The 16,331-nt window shown below is 32.5% G+C and overlaps 1 protein-coding gene across 3 annotated transcripts in view; it reads right to left on the minus strand.

The window, feature by feature from the left end:
• The window catches only part of LOC130666479 (lachesin-like), a 60,645-nt gene that overhangs the window by 13,100 nt on the left and 31,214 nt on the right, over positions 1–16,331 (minus strand). For all 3 annotated transcript variants that reach the window (XM_057467507.1, XM_057467506.1, XM_057467505.1), the window contains exons 2-4: positions 11,685–11,776; positions 9,356–9,462; positions 8,861–9,046 (exon numbers count right to left, since the gene is read on the minus strand). In XM_057467507.1, coding sequence (XP_057323490.1) covers positions 8,861–9,046; positions 9,356–9,462; positions 11,685–11,754 — 363 coding nt within the window. In that variant the 5' untranslated portion in view covers positions 11,755–11,776. The remainder of the gene's footprint in view (positions 1–8,860; positions 9,047–9,355; positions 9,463–11,684; positions 11,777–16,331) is intronic.

Consider the following 16,331-nt stretch of genomic DNA (forward strand, 5'->3'; position numbering starts at 1 on the left):
CAGCATCAAGTACTATAAAGATAAACTACCACCAAATTTTATATCATTCGGTCAGTTGTTACTCAGATGAATAACATCTCAAATCAATTATCGCTCGGAAGAATTGTCGCTAGGATCAATTGTCGCAGATGAATTGTCGCGGTTCAACGGTCGTGTCACCCATTAAACAAGATGACGTATACCTTAAAAATATCTAGTGGACGATAGAATTTATATATTCAAGGTAGGATGTGATCATATTTGTGATTGGTTATGTTATACCATGGATTGTAACATCAAGGTCATTCTCAGACAGTGCCCCCACTTTTTAAAAATTTTCAATGACTTTCAACTGTCATAAGCGTATCCAATTTTTATCAATTAGATAAAAAAAAATTAAAACATTAATTGAAAAAAGGATAACGTAGTCGTAATTTCGCCGATATATAGATTTAAAAAAATATTATTTACACTTGATATCAATTAGCAGTTGAACAAAATTCGTTAAATAAATTTCAATAAAATCGTCATGTCAATTTTATAATTCGAATTTTTAAAATTTGTTGGCTAAAATTTATTCAACAAATTTCGTTTAATTCCCAATTGATATCAATTGTAAGTAATTTTTTTCAAATTCTATATCTCAAAGAAATTACGACTACGTTGTCTTTTTTCCAATTAAGGTTTTGATTTTTTTTTAATTAATTAATAAAATCTTAAGACGGTTCTGACAGTTAAAAGTCATTGCATATTTTTAAAAAGTGGGGGCACTGTCTGAGAATGCCCTTAATTATTTATATAATTTTGTAAATTATTTATAATGACTTGTTTTAGTTGCTGAAGAAGTCCCAATAAAGGGACGAAACGTCCAATTAATGGTAAAAATTAAATTATAATATTTGAATTACTATCCCTAAGATTTTACCATTTTATTAAGTTGATCTGGACATGATTTTAAATTAATATATAAAATATAAAAATTTACTGGCTGAGAAAAAATTGCCAAGTTGACAGTAGAAAAAAAAATAAATTTAAACTCTTGTTAAGATCGGATTAAGCTAATAATCATTATAATAAATTTATTATTAAAAGTTGTTAAAAAAATAATATAAAATTGTACAGCTGTCGTATTACGCATGTAATTATACCAAAGTCATGTCGTCGAGGGTCACAAAGTGAAGGAGAAGTGAGGGAGTGAGGGAATGAGGGGTACAAAGAGGCGGACGCAAGCAGTGAACTTCAATCATTATAACTAAGTTGTCTTGTTGCCTCTATCTTGTCTCTTAGTTTCTCACACAGGAGGTGGTTGGTTGTACTCTTGAAATACCGCTGTAATAAGTGAACACGCCACGGCATCTTGGCTAGGAGCCTTGAAATATTGAGAGTTAGGGCGTTCAAAAATTCTCGAGAGACATCAAGCTAAATTATTTTACCTTGCTCTTTATTCTACTCCACATCTCTCACTCGGCTCTCAGCTCTATAAGAGAACGTCACACACACGTGCACGGGAAAATCTACAACACATGTATGAAGTAAAGTCGTCGTAAAGTCACTTAACTTTATTTCTCTATTTACCTACGGGTTAAACTAATACGAGTGAGCGTTTATGAAAATTGAATTTGCCAGAGAGAATTCGATAGTAATATGTACAAACAAGTGTACTTGATGCTGCTGGTAAAGACGTCGACGTTGTTCCAGCAACCACCGGGTAACGAGGGTGTCAAGGATTAACTTGTACTACGCCTATTTTCAGTAGTCCAACTTGTCGAGTTGTTTTATGTTTAAAGTAAGTCCACGCACTTCTCCATCACAAACTCCAGTGGTTACTTTTAACTTTTCCTAACGGTGTTACGTCTTTAAGAGGTTCGTTAGTTTTTAAATAAATAATTTATTAACAAACTACTAACTTTTAATCATTTTTTTTTACCTTTCAGTTAAACTTCTTCTTAGTTTATTATTAATATTTACCAAATTTAAACTTTCGAGCGGCCTTCATTTAAATTGAAAACTCATAAATCTTTTTAAAATAAATTATTTAGGGAAAGGGGGGGAGGGGCAAAATGGGCCCCTGGAGGTAAACAGGGTTCCCTAAAATTTTTAACATGAAAAGTGTTGGAGAGGGGGGATAAAATGGGCTGCCTAGACTTTGAAAACCTACGAATGTTTTTTAGCCAAACGGGTTCCTAAATTTTTTTATGCTAAATACATAGCAAAAAGTTTCAAAACATACACTGTAAAAAATGACCGGGGTAAGTCCAAGCGGTGTAGGTGTTGAAATTATCGGTGTTAAATTTACCCCCGAAAGCAGTGTGAAAATAACGCCGCCACCGGTGTAAATATTCTGTACTGGTGTTAAAATAACGCCGCCACCGGTGTAATTATTCTAGACCGGTGTTAAAATAACGCCGCCGCCGGAGTAGATATTCTTTACCGGTGTTAAAATATTTTATTTTGTGAATATTTTTACTTATTCGATCACTATACTAGTTGATAAATGATATTTTTTATTAATTTTCATAAAGAACTGAAATTTTTTGTGTTTTATAATCTTTAAAGTTAATACTCCAAGCGGACGCAATTTACTCCGCTTTTACACCTGTTACCCCACTTTTACACCGGTATTACTCCGGTTACCCCGCTTTAACCCCGGTATTTTTAACACTGGTGTAGTACTCCTCCTACACCGGTGTAATTTCATTTTTACACCGGGCGGAGTTAAAACGAGTCCATTTTTAACACCGCTCTTTTTACAGTGTAAAATGTAACCGTGCAGAAAGTGTAAGACGTGAGAGTGTGGCTCTCTCGCTTCAATGATTTTCTCCCCCTCTCTCTCTTCTTGCTCTAAGAGTCAAGTGCAGTAGTCTAGTCTCTGCGTTAGAATTTGGGGGATGATTTCGCGCAGCATGGGACCGCAAATTAGTCCTCGCGCATAATTAGGTGGGGTCAACGCAGGTTGGTGGCCCAGAGAACTGACCCAAGACGATTGATCAAAAGACGACACTTAAGTTCGAGAGCTGTAACTGATCGGTCTTATCCATTTTACTCTCTCTAAAATCGTCTACTATACTATTTCTTTTCCGAGCATTATTGTATATAAAATATAGTGAGCTTAAGAACACTTGAGTTCGGTCAGCGAAAATGCACCGACGCATAAATATTTTCTGCTCAAGTAATTATTAGAACTTGTCTTTGATATATTAAACTAAATTTGTTCAACTCATTAGAAGTGATACGAAACCTTCGACTTGAACTGTAGACTGCAAACCGATCAGTCGTTTCTTTTACTTTATTTTGCTAAAAGTATTTACTTGTGCTCCAGTGCTACTATTGTTTAGTCGCTTTTCTTTTCTCTCACCGTGTGCCTTAATTATTTTTCTTCGGATAGATTTTATCCAGTGAGTTAAGTATTTTGTTCGCGTGGTTAATTAAACCAAGTGTCGCTGTGCCAGATATCTATAATTAAACCAAGTGTCGCTGTGCCAGATATCTATAATTCCAAGGAGGAAATTTGCTGCGTGGATCGATCCCTCATCAACCAAGTAGACCACCCAGGGACCAGAAGCATGGAGCGTAGGCCGATACCTACAGTAAGTCCCAACATTTACCCGCATATATAATTAATTAATCTATAACGATTTTGTATGACGCCTCTCTCTTCAACGCGGTAATTCCCGCTAATTTTGCTTATCAACTACGACATTCATTCCCGCGCATATTGCCGATAAATTCTAGAAATAAAATTGTAATGATTATACCGATATACATATAAAACTAAGGGGAAAATCTGTATATAAAGGGTTGGTTAAATAAAATACAATAGTTCATATTAATTGAGCATTATTTAATAAACTATCACCAGAGTCCTTTAGAGTTAAGTTATTTTCAGCCGCGTGTCCGGCCCAGGACGAGCCGACTCACCCCGAGAATTTCAAGTTCCCGAGTTTCAGAACCAGCGATAATCGTCGCAATTCGCTAATTAAATTTATTAATAATAAAGACCGGGAATTTTAACTTAACAGTGGTTCTTGGCTACATGGACACGCAGTAGCCAGGGCCCACCGTTATAAAAACATACATTGAGTTTTGTTGGGGACCCGTTTTACCCAACTTTTCAAGATTTTTAAATTTTGATAGACACAGCAAATTAACACCAAAAACTCAGCAGAAGGAAAAAAAAAGTGAAACAAGCTGAAAAACTTACACTATAAAAATTTTTTGAGGGAGGCCCATTTTGCCCCATTTTTTTTACATTTATTATTTTTAATGGACAGAACAAATTAAGGTCAAATACTTGGCAAGGGAGTAAAAAAAAAGTAAAAGAAACTGAGGATTTGAAAGTTTTATTCTTGCGAGGCCCATTTTGACCCCCCCCCCCCCCCCTCTTCCACTATATTTCTAATTTTGATAATGTCCTGGTAAGGAATATATAGAATGTATGTTAATAATATATTATCTATCAAATAAAATTAACGAGTTATAATTTTATTTCAAAGATATTAAAAATTAATCGAATATCCATTAGCTAAAAATATTATTTTAGGTAACTTATATATTTCTTTTTTTGACATGTACTAATTTCTTAACTAAATATATATATATATATAAGCCCGCATAAAAGTTAAATCTGATTCTGAGCTAGTTCTAGAAATAGAGGAGAGACTTGACGGTAAAATTAGAGTGGGCTGGTTGGAATTCTCTTGCCTCTTACGAAAACGAAAAGTAATTGGCCCATCGTAAAAGATAAATCGAGATAGCATCGTATACTTGAAGAAATGATGAAAAGCGACGGGTTCTGTAAATCTTACCAGCAAAACTATTAAATGGTCATTCGATAAAAAAATATTTAAAAAATAAATTTTTTAAAATTAAATTTCTATGAGCAACGAGAAATGATACACGTGTTAATTGTCTTACTATATATTTATTTATGTATATATGTATTATGAATAGATCCAATGATACTTGAAGTAGATTTCCCCAATTAGTTATTTCAACACAGAACATTTGCCGTCGGCTTACGGCATTTGGTCTTCGCAGCTCTGTAAAGGCCACGGAGGTATACCGCGTCGTTCATGAGAGGACGTAAAGCCCCTGTACTGCAAACAAAGTACAGTGAGGAATAGAAAGAGAAAGGACTCGGTACGAAGATAAGGTAGAGAAAGGCGCTTAGCTACTGAAAATGTTGAAAAGTAGTAAACGGCTAAATGCGTCAGCCAGCCACCTGCGTCTCCCGCGAAAACTTTGGCCATTCCTTTCGCGGTTACTCGTCATTGTTTTATAATTCTGTTCCACGTATAAACCCATAACGATAAATAAAACTAAAAATACTTAAAAACTAAATAAACATCGTTATAAAGTATTTTTACTCATAAATCATTATTTTTTTGAGTGAACACTAAATTTAAAATTTAGTTATTTATTATGTATTTATATATAATAGACTCACCCGGGTCAAAATATCTAGCCTCAATCTAGCCTCATCAAACCCAAGTAAGCTTCAATCCAGCCTCACTGACTTAAGAAAGCATTTTGAGTCTCAAATGATGTTCAAAAAGCATCAATGAGCCTTAAATGATTCTCAATGATCCTCAACTCATACGAAAAAAATATATATCCCGGCCAATCTGCATATAAACGACATATATAAAAACGTATGTCTCATAAATGCAGATTGGCCCGAATATATCCGGATATATATTTTTTTCGTATGGGTAAGAAGCCTCGATGAGCCTCAAATGAACCTACTACTCGACTATGTAATTTAAATTCGATTAGTATTATTTGAGGCTCCTTCATCACCATTTGAGGCTCAAAATGCTTTTTTCACTCAGTGAGGCTGGATTGAGGCTAGATATTGGGACCCGGGCAGTATCCTTGGACCAGATGTTCTATAAATTCAGTTTGATGCAGCAATGCCCAGTATGTAACCCTGAAGAACTGGACACTATGGACCACTTAACCCTTTCCCCGTTGACCTTGAGTCCCTACTCTTAATTTGAATCGTACGTCTTCGTTTTCAAAAAGTGGGAGAGCGCTAGCCTGTTTAGTAGAGAAGGGACAGAAAAAATAATAGAATGGGCGCATGCATGCACTACTACGATTGAACCGTAACTCACAGCCTTACTAAGAACTTTGATTGGTTTTATCCCCAAAAAATTTACACCGATACTCCTCGAGACGGATTTTCGGGAAAGGGTTAATCAACGATTGCCCAATTTTCAAGCATCGCTTATCGCATTAAAAACCCTGCAGTTTGTCCAATCGCAGGGCTACCGGAATTTTAAATAGTCATGATGCTTATTCGATTATTTCCTTTTTTTTTTATACAGTACTGCTGCCGTCTAAGAGCTTTTTGTTCATTCGAATATCTGAAGCTAATGATGCATCATTTTCATTGCTTAGTTTTATAACCAATTCTAATGAATACTTTGTAAGAACTCTTGAACAATTACTCTACTTCCTAATTAATAGACTCAGTATTTAGCAAGTAACATGTACTAATGATTAAAAAATTATAACAGATTTAAATTATAATTGGATGTCAATGCAGAAATTATTTGCAATTACTTCAAGAGCTTGTTACTGTATTAAATTCACCTAAGACGCTTATGAATATTACGAGATGGGCTACGTAATGAAGGAAAGGAAGAAGAAGAAGAAGAAGAAGAAGAAGAAGAAAATGATGATGATCATGATGAAATAGTAGCAACAACAAAATATAGATAAAGCTGCAAGTAAAAGGAAGTGAGGTATAAAGACGCATAAGAAGAAAACAAGACCCGAAACTTTGATGCGTCAGAAAGTTGAGTTGGACCCCCGAACAACTTGCAAGACGGTATTACCTTCGCTTGCAAGGTATTATGGGGAAGAAAAGCTACTTATAGCGCGAATTTAATTCGAGACGCTCGTGAAACATAAAAGCACATGAAAATAAGTAAAAAAGATTAAATATTTATTATTTTTATTATTGCGGGCTTTATACTATAATATTTATTTATCTCAAGTTGACGAGATGTTATTTTTATCCGTAATGATCTTTTAGATGGTAAGGTAAGAAACTCAGTACCCGATCACTCACATAGCTTACTAAATATAGATATCGATACTGCCATTCTAGTCGTATCCCACAAAATTTGACATTTACACTTTTTTTGAAAAATGGAATCATTGTAAAAATGTGCAGCTTATGTCAAAATTTTAGAGGTCAAATTGTTTATTTAGTATTTTTAAATAAATATTCTAATATGTCGTATCCTACACGCAGACTTTCGCGCCATTCTAGTATGGCGTATCTCACATTCGCATAGGTTCAGTCACGCTTAACATTTTCAATTTTAAGTTAATTTTAAGGAAGCAATTAACGAGATCAGTAAGAAGGAAATTATGCATAATTTTTGACTCTTCTTACAGCATATAATTCAAAATTATTTATTCACTACAAATGCCTGTATTTTATGAAAAACATGAAAATAAATTTGTAGGTTATACCAATGTAAACATAGGGGAGGGAGGGGCAAAAGGGGGTACTTAAGGAAATACCAAGTTTTCGAGGACTCAAATACGCTAAATCTTTTTTTTTTTAATGATATTCAAAGTAAATAGAAGAAATTTTCAGTTATCGTTGAAAAAAAAAATTTTTCATTTCTGCGGGCAAAGTGGGGTACCCCCTAAAAAAGGTAAGAAAAAAAAATTTCTGGATTTTAAACGAATTTGATTAAGTTGAATTTTTTTGTAAGTAATTTACATGAAGAAAAATTATATTTTACATGTTTATTGGATACAGAAGAAGAAAAAAAATTTTTAATAGTTTTTATCATAAAACAAACGTCATTAATATTTTTCAACTGACAATTGATTTTTGAAAAAGTTTATCAAAAAAAATCCAAAGTAACGCTTAATTATATTTACAGAAGTGATTTTGGAATGTTTAAAAACCATTTAAAATATAAAATTTATTTTTGGGGGTACCCCGTTTTGCCTACCCTACCCCCTTTTGCCCCCCTTCCCATATTACAAATAATTTTCTTTGCCGACCGTGAAACATTTTTATCGTCTCCTGAAAAATTTCCCAAATGTGGGATACGACGTATTAGAATGGCAGTACCGGTATACAAATGCATGAAGAGATCGAGTACTGGTTCCCTAATCGGGTACTAGGTCTTTTACTTTTATAAAAAAATAAAAAAAAACTTGAATGTATTATTAAATTAGGACTTTGTACTTGACAACTAAAACCTAAAATTCGATATAGGTACTCAATATTATCAGAGCGATCTTGTTTAAAATTGAGCGAGCCATTTGGCAGCGTCAAAATGGATTGGATAAACCGTTGAAACTTGGCCGACCACTCAAAGCTTATAGAGGTCATAATTAATGTGCCCCAGCACGCCGCCGATCGTTCGTTCTGTAGCCACGAAATTAACCCGATCAGTGTGCTTTGCACGGCTAACCAAAGAGGAGTGAGTGAGTGAATGACGATGAGGGGAAAGAGGAAAGTCTAGAGAGAGAGAGAAGGAGAGTGAGTGAGTGAGTGAGTTGAAGGAAAAGGAGGAGGGAAGTGAAGAGGTCGAGAGGGTGAAAGGCAGAGGATTGGTATTGTGGATTAACGTATCCCGGATTCATTGTCGAGTGCTTTTGATCACTTTATCCGCATGGATTTTACTAGGTTGTGGATCCAAGCAGTGTGTATGGTATGTATACATATAAGTAGTACCGCTCTTGGTGTGTTCAGACAAACCAATCGCAAATCGTGACATTGCTAAGCGGTTTTAATTGGCTATTGGAGCCCATGGAATTTTCGTAATATAATTATTTGTTTGATAAAGTTTAAATCGTCAATAACCGATATGCGATAATTATTATTTTGAGTTACTTTGCATACCTGGAACTTCATTGGATCAGTATTTATTTGGCACATATAGAGACCCGCGTCCTCCAATTGAACTCCGCGGATGTGTAGATTCCACGTTGAGTGGTCGCTATGTGAGACCTGGACCCGCGGATTGTGAGTTATCACGTGATCGTGAATTGCTTGGATCGCTTTTGTGTCTGCTTTTACCCAGCCAACCTGAAATGTTATTAAGGATTGTTGATTGTTATTACGTTCGACTGATTTAATTTGTCGAAAACCAAATAAATTTAGTTAAATTTAAATCACAGAGAATAGAGATATTTTTACAAAAAATATGAAAAAAAAAAAAAAATATGATCGAAATAAAAAAGTAATTGAATGTCAGTTCGGATTTAGTTGTCGTAATTTAAAGTATAAGACAAGAGTATCATGAGGAAAGATAAATGCCCAGGCTTGTTTGAATCTTTCTCAATGTCAACGAGGTGACTTAAGATCTTTTCCGGATTCCGAAAACGATTTACTTACTCGATAACCGCCCAGATGCTCCACAAGACATGTAAAGAGAGCGTCTCGTCCAAGAGGAACTGTGAGATTGGCGATCGGGGCCACAAATTCCGGTTGAAATGCTCCACCTGTGAGACATAGACAATAATAACAAAGACCCGGCGTAAAATTATTTTATAGTGTGTTGTATTGTATTCTGTTGAGATGTTGGTTAAACGAGCAACTTTGCTATACACTAACAACAAATAGCAGCTTGTGCTACGAGATACTGTACTAGTACTAATACTAATACCAATACTGCTTCTACTTCTACTACTACTATTACTACTTACTGCTATTACTAGATATATAGTGAATCTACAGCTACGACTACGACTACAACAACGAGTACGAGGACGAAGAGAGTAAAATTACGTTTTGTTTTCTCTCCTTACTCATCTCCGGGTGAAACCAGAAATTTCAAACTAGCTCGACGCTACGCAAGCCAACCGCATGGAATACAATAAGGGGCTGAATGGAAACTGACAGTAAAACCAAGTGTAAAATAAGCTACTACGGTACGGAGAGCTAGAGTACCAACTCCTACCGTTGATGTTAAAAAGATAAAAATATATATATGTATATTTTATATACCATTGAACCTTTTGTTTGTATTGTGAATATTTTCTTATACTGTGTGTAATTTCATTTAATCTAATGAAACAACGCTTGTTTAACTTCCTCTTTGTAGCTTTAAAGTTATTAAAATTATCCGTATAAAAACATCCGTATCTTTTTATTACATTTTAATTTTTTATTATTTATGTTTTTATAATAGGAAAGAGGGGCAGAGTGGGCCTTAAGGAAAATAATTGTAATATAATTTATTTTTTTTACGCGTTTACTTCTTTTTAGACCCTTGATAATTATTTTCACTTCATTATGCTGCGTCCATTAAAATTGAAAAATCGAAAATTAGGGGCAAAGTGGGCCCTCCAAAAAATTCGGATTTGATATTTTTTATTCTTTACACGTGTGATATTTGCAAATAACTAAAACAATTGTATTGTAATATAATATAAAAGTCATTTTAATAGTCTGCTGCACTGAAAAAAATAACCGATTGGCGATCTGTAGCCGCTACCGATTATTTCGGTAACAGTTATCGACTTTTTCGGTAGCAGTTACTGATTTTTTTTCGGTAGCTGTTACTGAATAATCGGTAGCTGTCACTGAATAATCGGTAGCCGTTACCGAAATAATCGGTAGCTGTTACTGATTAATTTTCGGTAGCCGTTATCGATTATTTCGGTAGCTATTACCGAAATAATCGGTAGCGTCTACCGAAAAATAAACGGTAGCGTCTACCGAAAAATAATCGAAGGCGGCTACCGATCGCCAATCGGTAGCTGCTACCGATTATTTTTTTCAGTGTGCGATATAACTTTAAAACGTAATTTTATTATCTTTAACTTTCTTAATAAATTATATTTAATGAACAGTTTTGGTGGTCTATTTTAGCCCTCATTATATAAGAAATTTCGATAAGCTTATTATCCGTCCGAATTTATTGGCGTATAGAAAATTTTGAGAGGCCCATTTTGCCCCTATATTTTTTAAAGTTTTGAAAATTTTAAGCGGCCCACTTTGCCCCCTCCTCCCCTAATTATTATTGTTATTATTAATAATATTAATTTATATAAAAAATTGAATTTTAAAAATTTAAAATTTAGAGCAATTAAAAAAAAAGTTATAAATTAAGCACGGAAATTTACTTTTGAATTTGACTAATAAAATTAAAGAATCGCAAAATAGTCAGCGTAAAATTTCACAGTTTTATAACAAGCGCTTCCGGAATAATGAATAGAAATTACGGTAATCAAAATGGTGAAAATTTATTCAAACTTTTAAACTTCAATAATAAATAACCATTTTCGCGGGCCATCTGTCATTTAAATAAACATTTGATTTTTGACATGACGTTTATTATTATAGAGTATATCCACATATATATCTTATATATATAAGTAGATCTATGTACAGAAACTGTCTCGTGAGTAGAAATGAGATTTTATAAAGACAGATCTTTTGATATCGCATAACTCGTTGACACTTTCCCCAGTGTCTATGTTATATATGTCGAAAGTATACTTGTATATAGATATATATGAACAATAGGTATAAACAAAGTGTAGTTTGTGGTAAAGTATAAAATGTTATGTAGAATCTCTAGTGGCGGTGGACAATCGGTCTCACGGGACGGCTACCGTGCAACAAGAAAACTACTGTACAGCTTTATATTTAATACCATGTAAAATTTATTTTTAACGATTAAATTTGTTATTAACAAGACCGTTGAATAAAAACTTACCTAAATTGTCATTTGGGTATATCAATAATGCAATCAGCAATGCCCAGAGGACTCGGCCACGATGGATCATGTTGCCGCGATCATGGACGCTTCTAAAAAATTTATTATTTAATATTATTTTTTGAAATACCAAAGGAAATGTCAATTCTAACTTATATTTTTATTGTTAAATAAAATAGAGAATTTTAACTGTCATAGTGAATAAAATATTTAAATGACAATTTCATAATTAAATTAATAAAAATCCGGTAAATGGAATAAATAATCGATAGTTGATCAAAATTAAAGGTTTTGGTTAACGTCAGTTCATTATAAATAACTAGTTTTTTTTAATTTGTTTTATTGAATTCAATAATTAATTTAAAAGTTAATCATTGTATGGTCGTCTTTTAAAAATAATATGTAGGGCAAGTCTTCAATAATAAATTTTCTTTAATCATTTTAATTAAAAATTTGATTGAAGATCAACCGAACCAAAAATGTGTATTTTTATATAGGGCAGAAAAAGTCAGAACTTTTAAAAAAAAGAAAATTTTTTTGAGGGTAATTTGGAAGATATTCTTTAGACAACTTGAGAAAAGTGGAGAAAAAAAACAATTTCTTAGACTATAAGCCGTCGGTGATTTTATGAGATCTCAATTTTTGAAACCCAGGCTGAAATCAATAGGTTTTATTTCGAATAATTTTAAATTATGTTTAAATATTTTGATGTTTACTGTTATAAAAAAGTGAGTAAAACAAAAATTCCATAGACTAGAAGCCTTCGATAATTTATTGAGATTTCAATTTTTGAAACCCGGATTGAAATCAATAGTTTTTATTTCGAATAATTTAAAATTATGTTTAAATATTTTGATGTTTACTGTTTTAAAAAAGTGAGCAAAACAAAAATTTCTTAGACTCTAGTTGATAATTTATTGAAATTTCAATTTTTGAAACCCGGACTGAAATCAATAGTTTTTATTTCGATAAATTTTCAATTATATTTAAATATTTTGATGTTTACTGTTTTAAGAAAGTGAATAAAAAAAAAAATTCGAAACATAACTTTTTGTTATTCGGGCACAAAAATTGCACAGTTGAATAACTCTCTTGGGAAGGATATTCCACTTTGGAGTTGGTTACGACACTGTGCCGTGGTTCTAACGGCATATTAACGCGCTAAAGCATTTTTTTTTGCTTTTCGCTTTTCCTCGCTGTCTCCGTTTAGCTTTAACTATCTCGCATTCTGGTCGTCTCTTTTATTTTTTTATTCACGGAAAGCAAGCACCAAGCCTTCTACCCCAACCCCCTTTACCTCTTCTAAACCACCTCACGCTCTCTTTTCCTCACGGAAAAATATGCATGTGTATTTTTATGAAAGCCAAGTGTATAAACTTTTAAGACAGTAAATCTAACGAATTCCACCAGCACAAGAAAATGCTTAAAAAATATAAAATAAAAATAATAAAAGAATCAAAATTATCGTCGAAATTAATTCTTGAACTTTGGCTTTAAAAAATCAAATAATCAAATGAATTTTAAATTATCTATAATTTGTAAATTATAATGATCAAACTTTTTAATTATTTGGTATAATAAAAAATTTATCTGCACTTCAATTGACGTCGCTAATTAATTAAAAAAATTTTTTTAACTACTGTCCAATTCTATAAAAATGGTTATTAATAATTATAAGTTATTTATTAATTAAAATAATATTTTAATAATGTTAATTAACGAGTTCAATTTAGTTTTGCCAGGTGTAATTTTTTTTCTAACTTTTTTTTTATATTGAATGTAATTTGTGTAGTTTATAAAAGCCGCGTAATATTATTTTTAATGAGTAAAAAACAAATTTGTTTACTAATTATTAAATAAAATTTGAAACATCCCATACAAAGTCGCCGAGCTTCGAAATTTTCCCATAGATAGGCCGATGTCTGGTTCGCAATGATTGGCCAATAAATGGCTAACTATACTGGCCCGTGCATGGTGAATCATTGGCAGCCGTCTTTTTGCTTATAAAAACGGCACACAATTATCCGCCGTTCGTTGGCCAACGGTTTGATCGAGTGGTCTTGATATCAAGCTTTGGCCGATTATTGATTGCCACGATTGGCCAATGCTGGCGACTGCCATGCTTGGCATAACGTTATCATCCGATATTTAGCCGATCTTCGGCCGATGCTTGAAAATTGGCAGCCATTTACGACCCAGTAATGGGCCAATTCTTTTTTTTTTGTATGGGATCAAAATTCTAATAGGGTATAAGTACCGTTTTTGGCCACTTTGGGGCCAGTTTTGGCCACTTAGAAATTTTGAATGAAATAATTTGTAAAATACGCAACAACGTGATTAATTTTTTTACATGTGTTTGAAGATATTTTTATCACACTATTGCAATGAAATTTTTTTTTAATACGTTTTCATTATTTAAAATAAAGTATTAAATGTCCAAAAATAGAGCAGTGGCCACAAATGGTACTTCTACCCTATATTTAAATTAACAGGAGAGATGATAAAAAAATTTCGATTAATATATATGATTAATATATTTTCATCTGTTATTTTCAATAAAAGTTGTGTTTCTCTTAAAATACCAAACCGCGTGCAATAAATATTGGCACATAAAAAAAAATAAATCTTCATAAATGCGGGAATCCCAATTTTTATATAAAAAATTTTTATCGTAATTTATACTGGGATTTACTTAAAAAAAAATATATTTTTGTTTAACTAAAATTACATGTTGGGGCTTCAACGAAAGCTTAAAATCGATATATTCCTGTTATAGCTTTTCTCCTTTACTTTTAATGATTTTACTCGATTTAGAATTTCCAAAAAGACGCTTCCAAAGGTATGTTCTTATTGATCTTTGAATTTAGAAGCTCATAAAATCTTAAATAATTCCAGATATCGTTTCTATTTAAAGAAAATTATTTACCGCCAATTTATTTTTATTTTTATTTCTAAAAAAATATTCAAAAATTCATTAATGTGTTGGTTAATTACAGAATTGGAGCACAAGAAAAAAATATATCAAGATCACAGGTTTCTTAAAATCGATTAGTGAATACTGTCATTCAGTGGATGTTTGTGACTTTTTTTAAGTGAATATTTACTGAGTGCAGCAGAACACTTTACAGATTTATTTAAAGAGTTTAAAAAAAGATAGCTAAGCAATAAATTCGGGCGCACTTGGGGTGAATCGCAGTATCGACTCACATCTTACATAAGACTGTTGTTTTTTTCGTTATTATTTTATGAGTTATCAAACAATAGACAATTGATGGACGTCGTATAATTAGACAAGAGATAGGTATAAACAAGCTAAACAAGATATATCGACAAGAACGAGATGTAGGATTGTAACTTGAATACCCTAGTTATTGATAGCCTTCGAACATCCATGCAGACGTATCGTATTTGGACAGTTACCGCGCGTTTGCGAATACCACACTACCCAACGTTGCTGTATATACTCGACAACTTTACTGAGATTAAACATCGGTTTGCTTCAAAACCATTCTGCGGAATGTCGTGATTTATACAATATCTCATTACTCAAGTTGGTGAAAGTAAAAAAATTAAAAAAGGAACATAAATAACAAAAGAAAAGAAACGTTGGGTAAAAAAGAAGAAACGGTAAAACATAAATACGATAAAGAAAAATGAATAGGAAATATAATTTATTAAGAGTAGAAAAAAAAATTGATAACATTAAGCGAACGTTAAATTTCTGTCCTTGACATTCGTAATGATCCATAGGATGTGGTATATTTTGCATAAGAATGAAGACAGAATTGGAATGACCATTTTGATGAATAGCTTATGAGGCCATGCGTCATTTAAATAGCAAAAATACGTTGTAAAAAAAATATTAAAAAATAACTAAATGAAGAATATAAAATTAAAATAATAGAGTGAGGTTAAATTGAACGGATTTACGTTGACAATTTATTATTATGCGTCTTAGTGCAAATGAATGGGATGAAATAATGGTATGAGAAAAAGGCTGGGAGGTTGAGACGCCCAAGAAAATTAGCGACATTCTGGGTAGTAAAGAGTTATGAGTGTCCCTGCTATGGCTGGGGTATCCTTAGGACTCTTTCTCGGCAGTTCGCTCTCTTTTCTCACACCCTAACGCTCATTACCTCTTCCTCAAACTACTCGTGAACATTAAGGGTCATTACAATCCCCATAAATTGTGGACCACCGTCCGCCGCACAATATTTATGTTATAAATTTCGGGCCTACTTTTATATTCACCTGTAACAATAAGATTTCACTTTGCGATTAAATAATTTCTGTCAAAAACTCATAAATTATTATTATTATTTTTTATATATTGATAATAATTAATTTTAGTTATTTTTTTTAGATATCGTTAATTTATTGTTATAATTTTTTGTTGCTGGCATTATCCTCGTCGTTATGCTGTGTGTTGATTTTTTTTTCCTGAGTTCATAATTTACATTTTTAAATCCACGGAAAAGAAGAAGAAAAAACAATAGGACGAAAAATTAAATTTTTATTTTTTTATGATACTGTTTTTTTATAGTCCGTAATTGTTTATAAAAATTTGTATATTATTATTATTATTATTATTATTATTATTATTATTATTATTATTATTATTATTATTATTATTATCATTATTAATAC

This window comes from Microplitis mediator, chromosome 4 (genome assembly GCF_029852145.1).
Source record: "Microplitis mediator isolate UGA2020A chromosome 4, iyMicMedi2.1, whole genome shotgun sequence".
Classification (NCBI taxonomy): domain Eukaryota; kingdom Metazoa; phylum Arthropoda; class Insecta; order Hymenoptera; family Braconidae; genus Microplitis; species Microplitis mediator.